The sequence below is a fragment of the Rhinolophus sinicus genome, linkage group LG14 (genome assembly GCF_036562045.2).
Source record: "Rhinolophus sinicus isolate RSC01 linkage group LG14, ASM3656204v1, whole genome shotgun sequence".
Lineage (NCBI taxonomy): Eukaryota > Metazoa > Chordata > Mammalia > Chiroptera > Rhinolophidae > Rhinolophus > Rhinolophus sinicus.
The window spans coordinates 51,877,112-51,901,443 of NC_133763.1; the positions used below are offsets into that span (position 1 = coordinate 51,877,112).

The 24,332-nt window shown below is 47.3% G+C and overlaps 1 protein-coding gene and 1 long non-coding RNA gene across 3 annotated transcripts in view; one reads left to right on the forward strand and one right to left on the reverse strand.

Moving 5' to 3' along the window:
* Positions 1-24,332, forward strand: part of LOC109451576 (uncharacterized) — a 420,408-nt gene that overhangs the window by 138,909 nt on the left and 257,167 nt on the right. The window lies entirely within an intron of this gene.
* On the reverse strand, positions 1,764-6,663 carry S100A11 (S100 calcium binding protein A11). The gene is made up of 3 exons (XM_019739884.2): positions 6,532-6,663; positions 3,002-3,154; positions 1,764-2,020 (listed from the first exon to the last, which is right to left on the reverse strand). Exons 1-3 carry the CDS (start codon positions 6,532-6,534, stop codon positions 1,868-1,870), a joined length of 309 nt encoding a protein of 102 aa, XP_019595443.2. The 5' UTR covers positions 6,535-6,663; the 3' UTR covers positions 1,764-1,867.

Consider the following 24,332-nt stretch of genomic DNA (forward strand, 5'->3'; position numbering starts at 1 on the left):
TATCTTATGTGGAGAAATCTAGGGGGCAGCTTTGAAGCTTAGGAGCTAGAACTGGGTTGAGGAGATGGATGGGAGTGGTCATTGGCCTCAAGTAATGAATGAAGGTACGTGAGATTTACAAGAAGCGTGGGAGGCATGAGGCTTCGGCTGCTGACTGGAGGGGCACCAGCTTAGAGGATAGTAATTGATGTTCACCAGCCGCCTTCTCAACCATACTCTGTCCTTTGACGTGTCTTCTTGCTCTTGTTGCTTCCTTGTCCCAGTTGAGGGCTCCCTGCCAGGCCCTCCTCTCTCTCTCTCTGTTTCTCAAGCTAGGTCTTCTCTGCAGACTTCAACAGCAGATGCCCACGGTCATTGACAACTGGACCTCCTATGGCACCTCAAATGCAACACACCCTCTCCGAGCACATTACATCCTCCCCAAACCACTGTCTCCTCTTCACGTCTCCCTCTCCATCTCTCACCTTGCATACAGGAGGCACTCCACAGTTGTTGATTTGAATCTTGAATTAGAAGCTTGGTCATGATTGGCTCTGACTTCTTATCAAAACCTGAGGGTGCCATCAAAGTAAAGATTTCCTGGTTGGATCTCTGAGCCTGGTGTCTGAAAGCCCGGGCCAGTCACCTTAGGCTGCCTGAGGTTTTCCACCTCTTCCCTGGCTCAGTTTTCTTTGGAATAGTAACACTTTTTAATTATTTTTATGTAGGATGTACCAGCAAGGGAATAAATAATATGGAGACTCTCGCTGCAGATTCTTAACTGCCCCCCATCCCCACCCCATGTTGCTAATGACTTAGGGAAAACTCATCCAATTCTATGTGAACAATCTGGGGACTTGCTAGCCTGAAGCACCAGCCTTCATTCTGGAATTTCAGAGCTAACCTTCCCTTGCCCCTCCCCCCAAAAAGCGGCCTCAGAAATGGTCTGATTCATTCTATTAATTTATGAAGGAAGAAACTGTGCTCCAGAGAGATTTTTACTGAGAAGTTACAACTCACATAGACGGAGAAGGAACCAGTTTCTCTGGAAACACATGACTTCCCCATGTGCTGCTCGGGGAGGAGTGTTAGTTCTCTAAATGCTTTCTCTAATCTGTTGTCCTTAACCCTGGGTCCCCACTTACCTTCTTTCTGGGCTCTTTCCAGCAGCTTTATCAGAGGACTTGGAAATTACAACTAATGTTAATACCAGCCCCCAGGCAAACGTGCAGAACTTGTCCCTAGCCTCCTGTGTGGTCCTCCACCATCCCGCTCTTTCTCACCTCAGGGCCATCGCCCTTGAAACGTCCTCCATCTTTCCAAATGTTTGCTCCATCTTATACTTCAGCTCACAGCACAAATGCCGTCTCCTCAGAAGACTGCCCTCCCCCAACCCCCGTGAACCTGTAACACACCACCCGTAATTTTTCCTTCCTAGGATGTATCGCACTCTCATAGTCCTTTATTCATTGTTTTTTTTCCCCCCATTAGGAAGTAAGCTCAGTGAAGGTGGGCCCTTGTCTGTCTTGCTCGCTGTGTCCCCAGAGGCTATGCCAGTGCCTGTCGTAGGGGCGAATAGATATTTAATATGTGAGTAATGACAACAAGAGATATCTCTCCGTCAGTCAGAGTGTTTCAGAGATGATTCTGTTGGTGTTATTAGTCATGATTACGTATACGCCCAAAATGCATTTTTACTATTTGCTGTGAAGCAGCATTCGTCGGTCTCATTTACATCCCTCCCACTCTTCTTCCCTTGCACAAATTACGGACTCTCCAGTGTGTTTTAAAAAAAAGCAACGTTTTATTGCTCCCAGCAGGAGTGGTCTGCACGGGGTGATGGGTGCGCTGGCTCAGGGGTGGCCTGGAGGCCAGCTCCCAGGGCTCCTCAGATGAACTTCCGGGGACTGGTAAGGGACTCATGGCAAGCTACCGCCAAGCCGCCGATCAGATTAAGGAACTCTTGAAAATCCAGCTGCCCGTCAGAGTTGACGTCCAGTCTCTTCATCATGCGGTCAAGGACACCGGCGTCCTTCTGGTTCTGCAGAAGCATAATGACAGTAACGATGACAATCTGAAGAGCACCTCTAGATTGTACCTCCGAAGATGCTTTCAAATACGTTGCCACATTTTATTCTCACAAGAGTGTGAGGTACAGGGTCGGGCTTATTAGTGTCCCCGCTACCCAGACGCAAAAATCGACTCCAAGAGATGAGGTGACTTGCCTAAGGGAAAGAGCTCAGACCCGAACCTGGGTTTTCTGCCTCCTACTCCAGGGGTTCTTCTGTGACAATCAGGGGTGATTCAATTTCACAAAAACAGTGGAACGCTCTTTTCAAGTATTGCATGCAACTCCAATATACAAACTGGATAAAAGTAGTGATTTGAAGTAAAAATAGGATGCAGGCCCTGTCTAACCAGCCTCACTCATCCAGGCCCCCAGCAGACACACACACACAACCACTGGTTACGTATGGCCGTTTAAATTAATTAACTCGGAAAGTCTGTCTCTAGTTGCACACGTGGTCAGTGGCTACCATATTGGATAGTGCCACTGCAGAACACTGTTTCCACCACTGCAGAAAGTCCTTTTGGAAGGGGCTACCCTAGAGGCTGTGGGGTGGAGGGATAAAATTTGAAAACTCTTCTGTTAGGCCAGTTACCATTTCACAAGCCCTTTTCCCTAAATGGAAAAAAACAAAATAACAAGAACAACAGCAAAAAAACCAAAACCATATCACTGTTCCCTGTGTCAGGTAGTTTGCTAACTTTGATGCCTAAACACACCTTATTCGAAGAAAAGGTCCTTTAATAGTCCTTCAGATCTCACTCTGAGGCTGGGGGCTCAGCCTCGGCTGCTTTGTAGACCCCCGGCTTGGAGTGAATAAAAAGGAGGCAGGAGTGTGTGTGTGTGTGTGTGTGTGTGGGGGGGGGGGCAGCTCCTGGCCCTTTATTCCTAGCCATTCTGCCAGTGTCATTTCATGGTGAGGTGGGGGTGGGGGGTGAGGGCTGCGGCCTGTACCTTCGTGAAAGAAGCCAGTTCTGTATTCATGAAGCTTAGGAACTCAGTCTTGGAGAGATTGCTCTTGTTCCCGTCCTTCCCAGCATACTTCTGGAACACAGCAATCAGGGACTCGATGCACCGCTCGGTCTCGGTCGGGCTGGACATTTTTGCCTTTGGAGAAAAAAACAATTCAGGGCTCAAACAAGGGCAAGATGTCAAGGACCGGCTGCTAGAGAACAGTCCAGGGAATCTCGTCTCTTCATTTTGGGTCAAAGCCATTTCCTAAAAGACTGGGTCATTTTCTGGGGTCTACGACAAGCACAGAAAGTCCCATTCTGTGAGCTTCCCTCCCTAATCTCCTCACATGCTCATTCCCCGGGGGGAAACAGAGAGAGAGAGGGGAACTATGGAGCACGTGGGCATGTTTGAAAGCAGAAAACCGGAGGTGAGAGTGAGGGAGGCAGGGTCTACTCATCTTTTTAGAACATGTTGGTAAATATAGGTGTAACACATCCACAAATGCAAATGCACACCACCTATTGTCTACAGATTAAACTTCCAGTTTTCCAATAGAGACTATTGTGATGAATGGAATGGCAGTTTTTTTTTTTTAAAGGATTGCTTAATTCCTGAGGCTCACGCATTTCCTAGAAAACGGAAAGCATAGCTATTATATGATTGTGCGTGGGGTGGGCGATCTGAGAATTTTTTGGCTGTGCAAAAGCAGCATTCATATTTGAAAATTAGGGACCATTCATTTTACATGTTAGGAAACAGGCATGAGCAAGGAACGCACACGGCAGAGCCACACCTAGAATCACGGTCTCCAAGTCCCTTTTCTGCAGTCCTCAGACTTTGCTCCTCCTACTTCTAGATGCTACTAATTCCCACAAGAATGGCTGGTGGAACTTCTCTGGTGGCTTTAAACCAGGAAGGCTGATGTGGGGCTCTCGGGTGGCTGCTTCCACAGCTCCCAGGGCATCGACAGAGCTGCCTGGGCTGTGGTTGTCCCAGGAGCAGCAGGAGACTCAAATCCTGTGCTGGGCTCTGCTTCCCGGTAAAGAGAAGTCTTCAAGTAAATTCCATCGTACTGAGTGTGTGCGGGTCATTCCAGCCGGCCCCCGGGGCCCCTGGAAGCGAGGAACTGCTCGACTCCCCCTGGTGGATAAGAGCCGCAACTGCAGACTCTCTGGAAAACTCGCCGGGCCACACCCTTCCGTCATCTGAAGCTTGATCTCGGGACATGAACAACGATCTATCTCTGTTTGGATGGTGACTTTGCAATTTAGCGCTTAGCCATTAATTTGTTCTTGAGAGGGACTTCCTGGAGCCCAGGGCTGGAGGCGTTCACGTCCCATAACTCATGTGCTAAGCGCGGCTGCCGGTCTCCCTGCCCCGTTTCTGTAGGCTTGCTTCTCTTTCTCTAGGTGCTTTATCAGCCTGCCCATTGCATCCTGGAGCATCTAACTATAAAGCCCTTCGGAAGGTGGGTTCTGAAGAACGCTTCCGGAGGTGGAATCTTTCCCAACAGTTACATGGTTGGAACTTTTTCTTAGGTAGGTTCAGGGTTTGGGGAAGAAACAAAAACACTGTAGCCTAGAAACAAATGTGTTTGCACAACAGCTTTTCTTATCGGGACTAAAATCGACTGTCTTACTAATGCATCAGATGACAGGAACAAGGAGGGCGCACCAGAGAAGGCGGAAGGTTCCAGACTAAGGCAACCGGGCTTTCTGACCCTTCCCTAGACCTACAGAAGGGTCCTCTGCTGCTTTTCCTTGGAATCCAGATGCTTTGCTTTCCCCCTTGCAAAGTGGCTTTCTGCTTTCCTTTTTTTCCCCCATGGACATCAGTCTTGACTGTAATTTAGATTTCTTTTGTTCTCTTGAAAGCTGTTGCTATCAGCTACATGGAGAACATGAAAACTTCTGCATTTCTCCCCACAGGTGATTTTACAAAGCAAAAAAAGCACAATGATCAAATTACTGAAATGCAATTGCAGCAAAATCTGTAGAGCTGGGGAGGGGGGTTGGAGATGGTTCCCACGGAGGGAGAACCGGAGATGGAAAGTGTGGCCCCAGGTGGGGGTGGTGGCCAAAGGCCAGTAGAACCGATCTCCCGCCTGGATGGAGGCCGGCGCTCCCCACACCTCACTGTATTTTCGGGGTGTATTCGGTGGGGACTGCTATAGGAAAGACAAACAGTATAAGTGGATGCTGTGAAAGAATTTGAAAAATGCACGCTGAACATTGGAGGAAAGCAAAGCCAAGAAAAAGTAATGTGAAAAAGAAGTAACACTTGAAAAAGACTCAAGTATTTCAGTTCTTCTTAACCAGCATCCCCCTTTTCCTTCCAAGGACCCATGGTGGCATCCACCTCTGTCCTCCCGGGCAATCATTCCAGGTCTTCACCAGCTGCTGGCATAAGTGCTTACTCTCCAAGGTGCCATGTGACACTGGCTCTCCCTTTTGGCATGGAAAGCAGAAGAGGGAAAGAGTGGGTGGAGTACAGATTGGCACACAGAGCAGGGGTTGGCAAATGTGTTTTGTAAGGGGGCCAGATGGTAAACGCGTTTGGCCCATGCAGGCCATGATGGTCTGTCACTCTGCTTTTGGAGGGGCCACAACCCCAGACAACTCATAACTGAATGGGCGTGGCCGGGGCCCCCTAAAACTTGATTTGTGGACGCTGAAGTTTGATTTTCATGTAATTTTCGCGTGTCACAAAGTATTGCTCTTCGTTTGATTTTCAACAACGTAAAAATGCAAAATCCATTGGTAGTTTGGGGGTGGAACAGAAACCCCATGTGGTCCGCGGGCGGAAGTTTGCTGACTCCCTTCACCAAAGAGAGGCCAAGGGGGAGGTGATTGTGGCGGTGGCTTTAATGGAAAAGACAGAAAGAGAATGCAAAGTGCGAGTGGCAGGAGCTGAGATGAGAACACAGGCGTGTAGCGAGCGAGCGCCGGCAAGGATGGTGGCTGAGCAGGAAAAGGAACGGAGGAGGGGGCTTGGTTGGGCGGGCTCCTCCCACATTCTTGGTGGAGGTTGAGCTCCTGGAACCGGCTCGGGTTTCAGCCTCCTAGCCTTGGCCGTTTGCCGGCAGATTACTGAAACTTCTGATTTTCCCAGGGCTCAGAGGACAGTTCTGAACCCGGCCCTTCTGGTCTACAGCAATAGCTGGTCCCGCTCACAGAAGTCCACCCGCGTCTGTGACTTGTCTCCCTGGCCCCAGGGGCGCGCCCTTCCCCGCGGAGTGGGACCCTGAGCGCCCTCCTGGGGGCTCGCCGTTCACTTCCACTTCCCCAGTCCGAGCCCCAAACTTCGCCGGGAAAACAAGGGCCCTGGCGCGGCCCCTTTGGGCTGTTGTTCCAGGCGTACTGTTAGGACTTCTTCCATCCTCTCCTCCCTAATTCCCTCCCACGCATTGAGTTTTCCCGCTGTTTCCTGCCACGTCCACATAGAAATCAAAGAACAAGCCTGGTGGAAAGTATACGGTGGCGTTTTTGTTTTGATTTCAGAGGGAGAAATATGAAAAAAGTCGGGCTTACCATGTCGGAGTGGAGCGGGGCGCGGAGGCTGCGAGTGGGAAGCGGCGCGGCGAGCTCTGGGCTGCGGCTGGCGGCGGGAGGGCGGGGGTTTCCTCCCGTCCCCGCCCTGTCTGTCCCCGCCTGTCCCCGCCCGCGGGCTCCCGCCTGACTCACTCCTCGGGCCGAGCAGATCTGGACTTGTCAGCCAAACACACAACTTCATCTTAAAACTCACATAGACCCATTGTCCCCTCTGAGCCTTAAACCATCTTTCTGTCCTGGTCCTGTGACCCTTGAGGATTTTTGACTTTTCTGAATTAAAAGTTTTGCCTAGCGGTCCTCGGGGAAACCTGGCCATGTCTGTGGGCGGGTCTTTTCCAATTAGGAGCTCATTCTGACCATTCAGGTTAGATAGGTAGACCCATACCGTTTAAAAAACGTGCAACACGGGGTGTGGCCCACCGTTATAGACTGGAAGTTCCCTACAATCCGGCACTGTGCCTTCCCACCGCAGGTGGTTAACAGAGAACAGTGGTGGTCTGTGCCCACTGGGGCACTTTGTCTCAAACTTCTCTCTAAACGGACGATTCAACAACGACAAAACCCCAAACTACCTACTGCCATTAAAAGTTGACCCATGCGAGTAGGGAGGGCGTTTATCTGGGTGCAGTTGGCAGTGGACTTGGGAGCCGTAGTAAGAATCAAAATCTCTGGGTTCTGATCTTGGGTCTGTTATGTGATTGCAATACTTTTGTCAGAACCCCTCATTCCCTTAAATCTCCCCATTTCCTTATTGATAAAAGTAGGTGACGTTGCCTTTCCGATTTCGTAAGATTGTTATGACTGTTAAATAAAAAGATGGCTTTGAGAGGGCTTCAAACACTGGAGTAGATGCGAATGAAAGATGGTGTGCTGCACGGCATGGGGTAAATTGCTTCCTGGCATCCACTGGTGCAGCCTCAGCTGCTCTCTTCTGCGCAAATTTTTATCTCTGCTCAGCTACTCCAGACTAGGGTTTCCAGGCGGGAATTCCCGCCCGTTCTCGGGAATTTTTTTTTTCCACTTTCCCATTCCCGAATCCCGAGAAAAGTTGGTCGGGAAATCGGTAAAATCGGCTCCTTGAACCCAGGTGGTTGGTAGTATTGGCAGTTACTTTGTGGAAACGATTCATCGTGGAGAACAGAAAGCAGTTTATATCTCGGGATTCGGGAATAGGAAAGTGAAAAACATTCCTGAGAATGGGGAGGAATTCTTGCCTGGAAACCCTACTCCAGACCCATATTTTCAGTTGTTCTTCAGTCCACTTGGAAGTCCCACCTGAGCCTCAGACTCAGTAATTCAAGAAATAATTCATTTTCCCTATACCCATTCCTCTCCCCTCTCCCCGCCTTGCTAGCTGTTTCTGTTAATGATACTGCCGTTCTTCCTTTCTCCTGACTTGAGAACGCTGGAGTCAGGTTTTGACTCTAAATCCCTTTCTTACCCTCAGGTCTTATCTAGTGCCAAGTAGTAGCCATTTTATTTTTATGCTCTCTCTTGGATCTGCCTCTTACATTTTTTACTCTCACCTCCAGTGTTCTAGTTTAGCTCTTCATTCCCTCTTTCCTCCCGTTTCTAACTGATCTCTTGCCCTACCATCTGCTCCACTGACTGTTAAAAACGTTTTCCTAATGCACAGCTCTGATCACTTGCCTACTTAAAAACAAAACACAACAAGAGAACCAAACAAACTGGCTCCTCAATACCTTTTACATCAAATACAAACTTCTCAGCTTCTCTCTGGCTTTGAAAAACCTCTTTAACCTTAATGAATGAATGAATTCTTCAATTTATTCATTCAACAAATGCTTTTGGAAACCTACTATGTGCCAAGCCCAGTGCCAGGCATGAGAGACACAAACATGAATGAGTTATAGTGTCTTCCTTGGAGGTCGACTTTAGATCTCTGGTGTTTCGGGGGGCATTCCATGGATGGTTGTGGGGTCCACAAATACCCTAGAGTTATGTGAAATTTTCTGCATGAGAGTTTTTTTTTCCTGGGGGAGGATCCATAGCTTTAATCTGATACTCAGAAAAATTTATGATAAAAAAATATTAAAGAGTCATTAGTCCAAATTACTCCACACCTGAATCAGGGGACCTCCCATACCACAATCGTCTTTAAGGGAAAACACGTCACTTACGGCCTCTGCTGAAGGGCTAGCCCAGTTGGTAAATTTTTGCATGATCTGACTCTGTGCCGCTGTCACAGCTGATTGCACGGAAGTTAGCTCGGGACTCTGGGACTGCCAATCCACAGAATGGACAGTAGGGATGTTTCATGACATGACATGGAAAGATGAGCTTGGACCCGTCAGCTTCTTGTTCTTGGGAAACTGAAATTAGAAACACGAGGAGAGTTCGGCATTTAAAGGCGCTGAAGCTGAACATTTGTATAGAGAGAATCATGAGGTTTCAGCCAAGCCAAAGTACAAAGACGCAGAAGCTGTGAATCAGCAGAAGCGATGAAGTTTGGAAGGAATGTGCAGGACAGAGGGGTAGGATAAGCCACTTGCTAACTGCAAGTAAGAGAAGCAGCTGCTTGGATGTTAGCTGAGTTGTATTAATGGTGAAGGAGGGAGTGAGGCAGCTGCGACCCAACTGTACCATCCTTCTTGTTCTTCCTCAACCTGGTTGCTGAGTTTTCCTGATTTTCTGTAGGACATTTATTCCTTCAATAACTCCTCTGGCCCATAGGTAGCTTGAGTGAAACCAGAGAAAAGAGCTAAACCAAGGAAGTATGAATTGTCCAGACTTGGCTGGGGGTCAGTCCTCTCCAGTAGAGCTGCCTATGGTGGCAACTCCCCAGGGCCGTGCTGAAATGGGGTCATTACACAATTAGGTTTTCAGTCAGAGGAGGAGAGTTCAGGACAGAGAGCAAGCAAAAGGAGATTTGGAAGTGGGTAAACAATGCATCCAACTGAAGGGCTGAAGCAGGCAAGGGGCTGGAGATGAGTGAGGGCTGGTAAACTGAGAGCAGGGGACTGAAATAGGGTACCGATGAGTAAAGGGCTGTTCAGGAAATAAACTTGGGTACTTCCACAGGTCAGGGTAATTCTTAGGTGCAATCTGAGCTCTGTGCAGGGTTGGGTAGGTCCTTACATGGACACGATAGACTGTGACACATGTAATAACAGGAGTGTGACCAAGTACAATGACAATGCTGGGATGGAAATGAGTGGTTAACACTGGGGGAGCAGGGAAAGCAGCATGGGGAAAGTGATACTTGAGCTGGGTATTGAAGGGAGAATGAGAATTGACCAGGTGGATGGCGCGGTGGGGAAGCAAGGTGAAGTCAGGCAGGACAGCACAGTGTTTCCAACAACAGACTCTGGAACTAGAGTGTGGGGAATGAACCCAGTGCTGCCACGCATTATCTGTATGAGCTCCCGCAGGTCAATTATCTGCTCTGTGCCTCAGTGTCCTCATCTGTAAAGTGGACAGAATAGTAGTACTTACTCTATATGGTTGTGATGAGGATTAACGGTCAAATCCAGCAAATGCATCTCAGCCCTCATCACACTCGGTTTCTCTGGAGACTTCCACCTTGTCAACCAAGTATATGCCATTTTTTTCCCTTGTTGGACTGTCAGCATCCCGGGGACCAGGTCTAGTATAATGTCTTTTGTTGGTCGCACCACCCACTTCCTAGAGACTCATTTTTTGAGGGAAGGATCTCATGGTATTTCTGTTAAAGCTCTTAAATTTATATTCATTAAGTTATTTAACAAGTACTTCTGGAGTATCAGATCCTGTGCTAGGGTCTGAGGAGACAAAGATAAAAAAAAAAGTCGTGGTTCCTGCCTTTGAGGATCCCCAAATTCAATTTGATTAATAAAACAGAAATGGGGTCCTTCTAGAAACAGTCATCTGTATCAGAAGGTGTTTACCCAGTCTCTAGGGTGAGGCTTTTTCCATTTAAGTCTTGGCCTAGAAGGTTTACGTCTTGAAGATACAAACTATAAGTGGAGCTCCTTAGCTTTCTCCTTGCCTAGAACACTGAGGCCACATCTGCAATACTAAGGAATGACGCCACCATCTCTGAGGCCACTGTGCCGTGAAGGGAAACACTGGCCAAGGAATCTAGAGTTTGAGTTCCAGCCCTCTCCCTTGTTAGATAAGCTGTTTTCTAATTCTGAGCTTCAGTTTCTTATGTGTAAAATAGGGATGATAATTAAGGAGATAATAAATATAAAAGGGCTGTTTAAATGGGGAGGCGTTTTACAAATGGTAATTACTGCTTGCTGTGTGGAGTAAATGAAAGTGCGCTAGGTCAACTGCACTTTGCAGATGGTAGGTCTCATTAATGTTGTGCTTTCGAGTCTTTCCTTCCTCACTTCCTGTTGCCTTGGTCCTACCTACCTGCTGGCCCCTCATTAATTCCCTCCCGTTTGAGAGTCCTCATGCAAGCTGGTGGGGTTAACTGTGTGCTTCCCTCCAGTGTCTGCCCACATTCACAGTTTTCTTCATACTCTTCTAGACACTTTTCATGCTGATGGTTGGAAACCATTAAAACCCTCCACACAGTTATTTTTAGGTCTTCAACTGTCATTAGGCAGAGTTGAGAAATTTTCCTAGCGCCGACAGCAAATCGTCACCTCTATAGGAGGCCACACCATGTCATATCCACATCCAATCCGCTGTGATCTGAAGGTGCCATCAAAATATTCTCAGTGGACCTGTATTGCTTCATCTTTGTCTAAATTCTTCCTTTTGGAATTCGAGGGCCTTTATGGTGTAATCCCAGCTGTTATGTCATTATTTCTGTTCATTCCCTTTGCGAATTCTGGTCAAGTGGAACTTTTCACTGTTGCCTGTAGGCAGAGTTGATCTTCCAGTCGGTTCTCACCTGTAGGGCCATACTCGCTGTTAAAATAGTGAAATTCTTCTCTACCAGTTGCTAAGTGGCCTCTCTTCTTGCCTGAACGCTGCCGTCCACCTGAAGCCCCAGGTCTCCTTCAGGTAACGCAGGGCATGGCGAGGGTCCCTGGGACTTGCTGCAGTTCGGCAGCCTGGCCACTCTGATAAGTCTTGCACCCACCTGACACCATACATCCTTGTTACAATATTGCTGACTGTATTCTCTAAAGTAGTTTTTGATCGTTACTTCTTAGGCCTGTGAATGAGCTAGTCTGCGGAGACACAAAACACCAGCTGGACACAAAGGAGTTAAGTGCTGTGGGACGTTCTTGTGTTTCAGGCCACATGTGAGGCGTCAGTGGAGCCTGTTGCCCCCGAGTGTGTCCCTCTGGTTCCCGCTGGCTCCTCAGGCTGCCCTCCCCTCCGAGAGCGCCCCTGTGCACTTGGTGAAACATCCCGGTGGCTTAGTCATTTCTTGCAAAACCGCCGGCCACCCCCGTGAACAGGAATTACCTGTTTCTCAGTCACTTCCTGCTGCAGAACGGTCTGTGTTTCCCAGTTACTCTCCTGCTGGTGCTTTAGTGGGTGCCGTTCAGAGGAAGAGAAAAGCAAAAGCCCTTCTAGAGCAAGACAGCTTGACTTTTATTTTAAGTGGCAACCTTAAAACACAAAAGAAAGAGCAAGTTCAAGAGGCAGACAGTGTGGGGATGGGAAGGTTTAGGTGGTAAACATTTACCGAGTTCCTGCCCCGTGGCAGTTCAATGCGCTGAGGCACAAAATGGGTGTGTGGGGGGGTGCTTGCTGGGGCCTCCTGCTCTGGTCCTCGGACCAGGAGTAAAGAGGAAGCCCATCCACTTCTGTTTCTGGGTCTTATTTCCTACACAAAAGGCCCGCTGCTCTGTCCCTCCCCCTAAGGCGGGCTAGTGAGTGAGACACCTCACTGTAGACAGGAAACATTGGTGGTTTTGATGGTCTCACTGGAAAAAACAACACTTGCTCCTGCAGGATTTGGGGCCTGGAGCAGGGTAGAGGCTCAGAGCTACTACCCAGGAAGTGACTCAGGGACATGCATTGTCAGAGTTGTGGCGTTCTATATCTCTGAGCTTGTGGGTGGGTCCAGCCAGGGGTGGGGTAGTGGAGGTGGTGGGTGGTGGGGGGGAAGGGGTGGTGCGGGTGGGGTGGGGTGGTGGGGTGGGGTGGGGGTGGGGTGGGGTGGGGGTGGTGGGGTGGTGGGGGTGGTGGGTGGTGGGGTTGGGGGGTTTGCGGAGGTGGGGCGGGGTACACTGGGCACTGCTATGATTTAGTTCCGCTTGATTTCCTGAGCTTGGACACCTCAGTAGCGAGAGATCTGACTTAGAGCTGTGAGCACCACCTGTTGTCACAGATGTTTGAGGGCTGTAAAAAATGCCCGAAAGCCCTGCCCCAGAAGCAGCCAGAGGGAAGGGCTGTCAGGGTACCTCATTCCCTCCCCACCTTCACTGCCCACAATCCCAGAAGGCAGCAGCCCCTGACTTCCACTGTGGGGGAAGCTGCAGGGGCTGGAGTTGCCGCGTAGAAAGCTAGACGTGGGAGAGTGGGGCGGACACACCTCGTTCACTTCAGATTTCTCAGCTAACGAGGAACTTGTGGAATTACAGGCATCCTGTGAGGCCTTAAACCCTCAGTCTGCTGGGAAAGCTACTCATCACTGTGTACCTTGAGTCCAACGAGCCCTTTTTAGCTGTCATCTGTCTGTCTGTTTATCTATCTTTGAACCATTTTATAATTTATAAACATAACTATAAAGAAGTAGAAAAGCGATCTTATTAGAAATTATAATAAGAATTTAGATATAGCAAACTTAAATTTTTGTTCCATTTTTTTCATGGCTCGAAAGAGTTGAAAGAAACCTCACAAAGCCAAAAAGGGGCAGACGTGGAGTTATCGGAGTCCATGGGTGCTTTGATGTGATGTCTCTGTGATCTGCTGCAGGAATGCGCCTGTGTGCTCTCCCTCTGCGCAAGCAAGGCACCTTCTAACATCGCATCTGGCCCCTCCCTCCTCTGGCTGCACCCCTGCGCTCCCTAGCGGTCGCCCATCCTCAGTCTCAGAGGAGTTCATGCAGCCTTAGCAGCCACCCAGCTCTGCACCCCTGCCCTCCTTACAGCTCCGTTTATTTTATTTTCGACAAGAGTATGTACCTCCCTCTTGTATCTCAACCCTGAGTCTTGTCTCAGCAACTCTTGCAAATCGAACACAGAGTTATGGAGCCTGCGATGTACTTTCATTGTGCTGGGTGCTAAGGCGTCAGTCATGCTTCCCCTCTGAGTCTCAGAATCAGGTCGCTCTGCTCGTGGCTGTGTCAGCACCCCAAGTCCTCAGTGTTACACCTGGCTGTCTTTGGAGCACTGCCTCCTGTATTACTGGGCACCTCTCACCTGCCACGTCGTAGCTGTGCGTCTGAGTACCTGCTCTCATGGTTTTGCAGAGAAAGGGGTTTTACAGAGCTCAGATGAAATGATGAATGTTAAATGCTATGCACATTACGGCATAAATTGAAAGGTGTTAATTTAAAGACTCAACCCTCCATATACAAAGCAAGTGCCCTCCGCCGAAGCCGTTTATTTATATTGCAGTAAACTGGTATTAGGAATCGCGTTCAAGGTAGGTTACGTTGGGTCATATTTGGATTATATCTTTAAACGTTAATTTCATTTATTACATATTTATTCGACATGTACTTATTGAGAACCTGCCAGCAGCAGATCTCCTTCTAGGGAGTTGGGGCTTCCTGCTCCCACGGGGATCGTGTTTTATACACACGAACTTGTGTACACGTGGCAAAAATGTAGAGACTGCAGATAGGAAGGGAGGGAGGAAGGAAAGAAGGGAGGAAAGAAAGCAGAGTTTTAGCATCCAGGTTAATTTTTCAGTGTCCATTCTTCCTGATTTGTGGTCTATGCATCTATAAACATCCACATTTTACTTAAAAGCAGGGTAAAACTTGATTATTTTAACATAACTGCACATTGGGGATACCTTTCGTGTCGTGTTTCATGGCTGCACGGTACCGTTGGCATCTGTGTCATCAGAGTTTACAGTTGGCGGGGGGCACCCTGCCCCTCACGGTGAAGTGTCGACACTAAAGTAATTTGCATTCGTTCAGGGTGGTTCTCAGACATTAGTGTGCGTGATGCTTCCTTTGGGAAAATGTTCATCATTAGGTTCTTGGGCTCCAGACTCAGAGAGTCTAATTCAGGAGGTCACAGATCTTCTCTTTAATGTGGTTTAAGGGTCCCAGAGCCCACCATGGGAATCTGTGGTGTGAGTTATATACACATATACAGTCATAACTCCCTTCTCTTCATGGGGGTCTCCGGGATTAGGTCTCATTCAAGATAAGGTGTCGAGCTACACTAGGGACTTAAGAGGATGAGTCAGAGGGTTGAATTTGGGTTGAGGTAGGGACTCCTGGGGTCAGAGCTGAGTGAAGAATACGCCCCACCATGTCTAAGGGACCGGCAGGTTTGCAATGAGGACCTCAAGCTGCAGGTCAGCCGATAGGAGGACCTGGAACAGAATGGAAGCAGTGTGTGTGTGGGGGTCCTAGCCCTGCCTATCGGTTAATGCCAGCGGTGCTATTCTGTGCTGTGTTGGTGCTATTAGGGGTTTGGTCAGTGGGCAGCTCAGCTTGGCTGAAAGGGGTAGAGTCCAGGAGGATGAGAGTTTGCAAAAGCCCACGACGTGTATCGCCCAGGTCAGCTAGAGTCTCTGACTCCGAAGACTGAGTACATTTAACTGGAACCATCCCCGTACTAAATCTTGGCCAGTGGAAATCCCAAGCCTCCTGGGTGATCGTGGTACATCCCTGGGGCTCATATTGTCATGGCCGCCTCCTACCTGCATTGGCTTTCTGCCTCCGTGATACAAACAATTTAGCCTTTTCTTAGAGTTCCATAAAGAAACCACTCACACAAGCATCCGTAGTAGTTTTTATATGTGAGGGTCCTGGGCAGGGTTCCGTCATCCTCACACAGCCTTCCACCCCCTGTGGGCTCCTCCCTGCTCTCTCTCTTCCCTCTTGGAACAACCCAGTCTCCTCTTTTCATGATAACAGTTTATCAATCATCTGTTATCACATGTATGCCCCCTTTGGGTCTTGCCTTCTACCCTGAACTCTGTCAAGACACTTTTCTAGGCAATTCCACTCCAAACAACTGTTTTGTTGTTATAGTAAAACGTGCTCCCTTTTAATGCATATCCCTGAGCCTGTTGCAGAGGGTGGGGTGGGGAGGGGTACTCACTTCCAGCTCCAAGCTCACCGTTCAGCAGGCTGCAGGGCAGGGGGTGGTAGCCAGTCCTGTCTACAGCTGTGGTTATTAGCAAATGAGCCACCTCTCGCTTCCATCTTGGTTTTCCCTTCCATATGGGATCTTTCTTCGTTTCCCAGCTGGGTGCCTGGCACGGGAACTCCTCTCGGTAGTGATTTTTGAAATCTTTGCTCTCCAGAGCTGGATATGATTATGTACAGAGTCATAGGTGCTGAAATGAACAGGGAGACTCTGTAGTGGACCCCACCCTTCCTATCCAGGAGATTTTGCAGATGAAAGCCCCATCCTAAGACCTATTTATTCTCATGGCAGAACATTTCTGAAATTCCGATGTGTCTTAAAATTGAAATGCACATTTAATGTAGTGTACCCCATTGCCCCCTAACAGAAATGCCTCTTTTTAATCAATGGTGCCTGTTACAACTCAGTGTCTTCGAATAAAGGAAATGCAGTAGGAACACCACCTATCGGTCCATAAAGGACCCGAGTTTCAGAACTGTGCAACACTCTCCGCCTTACAACCTGGGTTACAGATGAACATGAGCAGGGGAGAATCTTTTGTCCCCTGGACATTCCAAGAGGGAACACAGGATGTAATCTCTCACTGTCAGCTCAGGGACACCGCAGTGAAGGGCGGTCCTTTTTCCATCTCATTCCCTATTGCCTAAAGATGGACCTATTTGGGACATTGCAGGCAGCTACCACTAGGTGGCGCACAAGCCCCAGGCATGAAGTTCTGAGGTCCACGTGGGTCCAATACTGTTTTTTTCCTAGGTGGCTCCTTAAGGAGCAATCTGACCACCTATACTGTGGGGGGAAAAACACTCAGTGGAGCTGCTGGAGGAGGCTTAAGCACAAGAGGGAGAAAAGTTAGGATTCATTCATTAGAGTAACAATGTCTATTGAATGCAAGCCTGCCATTAGCTAGATGTAATTTTTATTATAGTATATTGTTCTAATTGTTCTATTTTACTATTAGTTATTGTTAATCTCTTACTGTGCCTAACTTATAAATTACACTTTATCATAGGTATGTATATATAGGAAAAAACATTAGGTACATATAATTTGTATATGTATATGTATACAATCTGCAGTTTCAGGCATCCCCTGGGGGTCTGTACATATAAATATATATATGTTATATTCCATTCTATATTATATACATGTATACATACCTTATGGTATATATATACACATACACCATATGTTTATTATGTTATGGTATCATATATATATTTTGGTTATTATATATTATATATATATGTGTGTGTATATATATATAATATATAATATAGTATATATATTATGTTATGGTATCTTGTATATGGAGAGGGTGCCAAAAATATGTATACACATTTAAAGAAAGGAAAATTGTGTTAAAATTGTAATACTCAATATATACTGATAACAAAAGATGAATACAAGTCACGTGTGACTTCTGCAATTACAAGAGGTGCTCAAAGTGGTTCCCATCAGCGAACGGACACTTCCGATTACAGCGAACTACTGCTTGAGCAACACTGACCAAAGTGTCCACTTGTATACATTTATTTGGCACCGCTGGTATATATCATGTTATAGTATCTTGAATAATGATCATTTTGCTTCTTCCTTCCTAATTCAAGTACTTAATTTCTTTCTTTTCTGATCTCCCTGCATTCGGCAAAACCCCTTGTTCTTATGCCACTTCCTCAGACAGGCTGCCTCTCTCTTACCCTCTTTCCCAGTTGAATTTTGTTCTCCTTGTTTTTCTGTTTTGTGGCACCTGCTCTTTCCCGCATAGCTCTTCTTCTGCTTTCTAATTCATGGTGATCCTCATGGGATTCTAAGCTGCAGAGCTGTTCCGTCCATCATTCTGTGGCCTGTGCCGTGCCTCTGCCCACCACCCAGTAGCTGCTCTGTAAATACTCATGGAATGAGAAGGATTTCCTAACTTTAATGGCATGCTATGTGTCTCTGTAGCATGATGCCAGCTGTTGATTTTAGATGAAATTTCCTTTCACTATTTTAAATTAAAAAATAACAGAGGTATAAAAGTCTCCATCTCCATAGAGATGACCACACAGTTTTCTCCTCTGCTAAGTTCACGGATGAGCTGTACGGCTGGGTCTCCCCTGGTGGACTGTGGCCCTTCTGAGGTGAGCCGTGCGTGTACAGCATGTATTACTGTCCCGTGACGTCCACATACAAAGGGAAACTGTCCTTGGCTTGTATCTGAATTTATAAATGGGACTGGTCTGAATATTTTTGGGGGGACTTTGGGATTTTTTATATTGGGGTTATAGTACCTTTGAAAAAAATTATAAGGCTTTCTTTATATTTGTATGGTTTAAATAGTGTAGGAATTATTTGTTCCATGAATGTGTGGAGAGATTTACCTGTGAAACTGTCTGACCTGAGATTTTGAGAGAGAGCTGTTTGAGAGCCTTCTTACTTTTTTTCTATGGTTATGGTTCTACCTTGTTTTAGAATCAGTTTTCCTGGAAAAGTCATCCATTTTTTTCCACACACTTTCTTTAGTTTTCCCTCCCTCCCTTTCGCTATCTCCCCCCCCCCCCCCCCGCTCTTTTCTGGCTTTCTTTGCCTTTTTCTGGCTTTCTAAGAATAAAGTTGTTACTGTTAGGTCAGCTGCGGGCATGGTCAAAGCGGCCAGGAGCCAAAAATACCCCTCTGCCAAGTCAGACCCCTCCTCGCATGATGGAAACTGGGGCCCCTGGTGTTTCCCAGAAAAGGCAGCAGACCCTGGTGGGATAAACAGCTCCAGATGCAGCCGCTCGCGCCAGATCTGCGCTGGGGGTGCCTGCTCATCTGCCACCTCACTCAGCCAACCCCCACCCCAGAAATCGCATATATGCCTCCCTCCCTCTACCCTGGGTGCGACTGTGCCGGCCCCGTCTGCGGACCATGAACCTCGCCTGGGGGTGCAGAATAAAGCTCTCCTGCGCTCGCCCCTGCCTCTGAGCCGTTGTTCATGGCGTTCCCTTTATCCTGAGCGGAACCCGCCAAGCTCCCCGCTCGCCGAACGCCCTCTTCTCCCAGGGGCCTTCCCTGGAGATGTGATTGAGTCTGCACTGCCTCTGGCCTCGTCTTCTTCCCTGTGCCTGTCGTCACGCACTCTGTGCTGCCACACGTCCTCAGTGTGCCTAGAATGTGCTACACATGCTCATTCCGGGTAGCGTGTGCCATCCGCTCCGCTGGATGCCGTTCCCCTAGCAACCATCACCCGGCTCCTTTCCCCACCTGGGGCAGGTGGCCCTCCCTAGTGTCATCTGACCTGCTTCTCTTTGACGGCACCACTCCCACCTCCCCTGCCTCCCTCCCGACCCCCTCACTCTGCTTTTCACTCCCCCTAACATTGATCCCTCTGACAGATAGTTGCTGGTTTGTTTATTTTCTATTTTCTCCCCTAGGAGGGAGGCTCCATGAGGGTAGGGACTTTGTCTGCTTTGTTCAGGGCTCTATTCCCAACACCTAGAAATGCCTACCAGGCAATGGCGCACAGCAAATATTTGTTAAGTGAACAGATCAGCGACTCTAAGGACCATAATCTCACCCTTTTTTTTTTTTTTAACAAGACTTCACTGGGGAACAGTGTGTACTTCCAGGACTTTTTTCCAAGTCAAGTTGTTGTCCTTTCAGTCTTGGTTGTGGAGAACGCAGCTCAGCTCCAGGTCCAGTTGCCATTTCTAGTTGCATGGGGTGCTGCCCAACATCCCTTGCGGGAGTCGAACTGGCAACCTTGTGGTTGAGAGCCCACTGGCCCATGTGGAAATTGAACTGGCAGCCTTCGGAGTTAGGAGCATGGAGCTCTAACCGCCTGAGCCACCGGGCCGGCCCAATCTCACCCTTTAAGCAGTTTCCACCCCCACTGTCGGTGCCTTGCCCAGCTCGGCCTGTCCTGAGGCCCCTGGCAGAGCCGAATGATGACGCTTTCATCCCTTACCTGCACATTCCCCAGTTGTTTCGTGAGGACGTCTTGTCTCTTCAATTATATTGTGTACTGCTTGGGTGTAGAGATCAAAATTTATTCTTCTTAATGACTTAACACTTGAAAGGGTGCTGGGTAGATTTGAAGCTGCTTACAATAAAACACATAGACAATAAACCAGTAAAAAAAAAAAAAAAAGGAAATTAGAACTAGGAAAAAGGAGAATTCAAATATACCAAGCATAAGGGTGAACACCACTGCTGTTATTACACTTCAAGCTTTCTGGCAGCGGTTCCCAAAAGAAAACCCATCAGTGGGGCGGCTGGAGGGCTCAGCTGGTTAGGGCGCAAGCTCTGAACAACACGGTTGCCAGGTTCAATTCCCACATGGGCCAGTGAGCTGCACCCTCCACAACTAGCTTGAAGGACAACGACTTGGAGCTGATGGGCCCTGGAGAAACACACTGTTCCCCAATAAAAAACAAAACAAAAACAAACAAACAAAAAACCAAAACAAAACAAAAAACCAAAACAAAAAACACAAAAAAACCCATCAGTTACATGGCCCTCATGATCAGAAAGTAAGACATCATTCTTTTTATGAGGGAGGCAGCATTTGCTAGAATTGAATCCTAAAAGGCATGTCTTCCATGGGACTTTATAAGGGTGGGCACCTCCTGATGAAACGGACAAAATTCTCAGCAGGGTTTTGACAGCTGAACTGGTGGTGAATTTCACGTCTGCTTTGTGTGGTCTTGACAAACACTGAGGCTGTGACCGGGGAGTTGTTCCTTAATGGGTATAAAAGGATTGGGCATGTGACTTTACAACGTAGCTCCGTGAGGGCGATTCTGAAGCGTAGGTGCGTGTGGTCACTTTGTGTGGCCCTCCCGTGATCTCGCGTGGCCCAGGACAGAACGTGGACTGTTTGAGGAGGGGGGTGGTCTGTGCACACCGGGCCCCACACCGGTGGGAGGTTGGCCCCCTCGACGAGCACAGCATGCTGGTGGGGGTGGTCTTCAGACTCCACAGACCAGAAGAGCAGATGAAAATTGGGGCGCAGAGCCGTCTTCTGATCCGGATAAAAGACCACGCGTCTCTGCATGGAGATGAGCCACAAGGCCGAGCTTTCTCTAATTAGAACCCTTGTCTTATGGCACCCTGTGTAGTCAGTGTCAGGAACGTTGGAAAGGAGCGGGCACTTTCATGTGGCCCCACGGGGTGGGTGGGACCGCGTGAGATGTAAGCAGAGGTGCCTCTGATCCGCCGAGGGGGACTGGCTTCCACCTGCCCGCTCTGACGGCTTTGATCAGGGGCCACTATTTAGCCACCGGCACCTTCAATGCATGTGTCACACCCCCTGGCAGCACCCAGGTGCTGACAGTGACTCAGCATGGCGTCTCCTGGGGTGGGGGACGCTGGGCTGGAAGGAAAAGGTGGCCTTTGAGAACTCTTTTCTTCAGACTGTTAAGTCTTTTGGTTTATGTCCCGTTTAGACCCTTGGGCCCAGACCCTGAATGTTCTCCTGGGGACGGAACAGTGAAGTAAACTGATGTATCACCCTGTGCCAGGGCCGACAGTAAAGATCCGGAAGGAGCTGGGCGGGACTCGGGAGGAGAGTGGCCGAGCCCTGCGTGCACCCCTCTTGTGCCGCAGAATGAAGGACCCTGTCTCTTCCCTGCAGGGGACAGATACAGCAGTGGGCCACGTGCCATAGGATGCTCAGGCTTTAGCAGGGCAAAGGAGTCCCCACGGAGTCTGAAACAGAGAAAGATATTCCCACACAAGGTGATAAGCATGGAACATTCCAGGCAGTGTGGGCTCTTTATCTCATAGTAAGGAAGTGTTTCATTCTTATGTGGCGGAGCAGAGTCAAGGACTGCATGCACAAGGCTGCCCTACCCAACAGGGGCTAAGTGACCTTGGGCAAGTCACTCCCCTTCTCTGGGTCTCACTCAGCCTTTGCACGGACTACGGGCCGACCTCTTCTGAAGCTGGAATGCCCAGGGAGGGGTTCCTAATCTATGTCCAGGACTCGTTGGTGAACTTCTTGAGATTTTATGCAATACTTTTAATGATAACACAACCAGAAGTACAGAGAGGATAGTAATTTGCCCAGGATGCACTGTACGTGAGCCGAAGTGCTAGGATTGTGATGACCTGGGCCCAGCCTGACTCCCGAGCCCAAGTTCTCAACCATGGCTCCAGGCTGCCTTTATTGCTCATTTCCTCACTTACGCACTTCTCTCCTGGCCTGCTGAGGGCTGAGCCTGGGTTTTTATTCACCTTCACAGGAATAACTAGTAGGAGCGATGTTCCTTGAATGATCTAGACACGCCTTCAAGTGATTTGTGGCACATTGATCCCCAAGGGTTGACCCTCCCAACCTTGCCATCCTACTCAGCAATCAGCCGTGAAGACGTGGCACGTCCTCAGAGCGGTCATCTACGATCATTCAGGTTAAGTCAAGTGTCCCGGTGGTTTTTTCCTCATAGCACTATCACAGTTTGTAATTATGCATTGTTTTCGTGTTCATTTTTTAAATGCCCTTCATCAGACTCTATGTTGTATGAGGTCAAGAATTATGTCTGTTTTGTTCATCACTGTACATCCTGTAAGTTCCGTTGATGATCTGTTGTTGAATTTACAGATAAACGAAGTGCTTCCCATGGATTTTGTATGACTCTAGGCCCAACGGTCAATAGTAAACACATATGTATGTATCAAGCACTTATTAATGTCAGGCAGCTTGCTGGGCGCTTTCGTGTATATTATTCCACTTATTCATTTTAAACAAACTTTGTTGTTGAAGTATAACATCCAAATCCTAAGTGTACAGTCTGAGGAATCATCACAATATAGATACTCCCAGATAACCACGACTGAATCGAGAAACAGAACAGTCACCTGTTCCCCAGAAGTCCCTCTCTTGCCCGTTCTCGCCCTCCTCTCTGGTGGTACCATTCTCCTGACTTCTAACAACATAGATTTGGTTTTTTTTCTGTTGGAACTTGATGTAAACGCAGTCGTTCAGTATGAATTCTGTTGTGTGCGGCTTTATGTTGCTCAACATTACACTCATGAGGTTCTTCTGCGTTGTTGAGTGTGGCTGGAGTTCTTTCGGTCTCATTGCTAAACAGCCTGTTGTGTGACTATAGGACAAGTTATTGGCTCATTCTCGTAGCCCTGTGAGTTATTATAATGACATTTTACACTGGCAGACACTGAGGCCAAGAGCTTAAGTAACTTGCTCAAGGATATGTGGGGCATTCAAATATAAGCAAAAGTACTTCTCTCCAGTGGCTTATAACCTATTAAGTGAGAGAAATGACACTCAAAGAACAATTAGTGAGTAATACTAACCAGTAAGCATAAGGAATTAATCCGGGGCGGTTGCAGGCTGTGAATGACCCAGCAATTAAAGGATCACGGAGCTTCCTGGCAGAGGGAAGGGCCGGTGTGATTGACAAGTAGAAAGGAAGTGGAAACGCATTTCAGGGAACGTGAAGGGTCCATATTACATATATATGACCCTTGAGCGGCCGGAGGTTAGTGGGAGCTGACTCCCAGCATCGTCAATATCTGAGTATAACTTTTGACTCCCCCAGAACTTAACTATTAATCCTTGCCCACTGTTGACCAGAAACCTGACCAATAGCGTGAATAGTTGATTAACACATATTTTGTATGTTATATCTATTATATACTGAATTCTTACAATAAAGTAAGCTAGAGAAAAGAAAATGTTATTAAGAAAATCATAAGGAAGACAAAATACATTTACAGTACTGTATGTATTTACTGAAAAAAAAATCTGTGTGTAAATGGACTCATGCAATTCAAACTCATGTCATTCAAGGGTGTGTGTGTGTGTGTGTGTGTGTGTGTGTGTGTGTGTATAGTCGATATACTGTAAGCACAGAATGATATCTTGCTTTTCCACATAAGGAGTTTTGTGCAGATGCTTCATAAATGCACATTTTAGAGACTATATAATAACCATCAAGGGAATATTTGTTAATTTTCATAACCTACTCCCTATTATTAGAAATTTGATTTTCTGTGCTTTTTATTATTATAAATAATGGTGTTGTGAACATCTTTGGGAAGAGGTATTTTTTTTTTCTATTTGAGATTATTTCTTGTGGCTAGAATTAAAGATTATAATTAGTTTTTAAAAATAGCATTTATTTTTCTGATTGCAAATGTATCACATTTTCATTATAAAAAGTTGGAAAATGAAAGCAATCTCAAACAGGAAATAAATGTCATTTATAGTTGCCCTACTTAGATATAACTACTTTTAAGATTTTGCCCTCATACTTTGCCTATTTATCCATCTTTAAATGCAATCATATTCTACCTACCATTTTATGTCATTCAAAGCTTGGTATCTTGCAGTCCTTCCTCGTTTCATGAAATAATATCTTGCCTCATGATTTCTAATGGTTTTTGGCATTCCACAGTATCTAGTAACTATAATTCCTATAATGATGGACATTTAGGTTATTTTCTGTCTTTAATTTGACTAATGACTACTATCTTTGTAGATGAATCTTTATGCACACCCCTGATTATTTCCTTATAATGCTATCTCAGAAAAATTTAAAATATTTTTATGCATGTTATTGCATTGCTTTCTGGGAAGGTTGTACTCATTTATACACCTGTCAGCTGGATTTC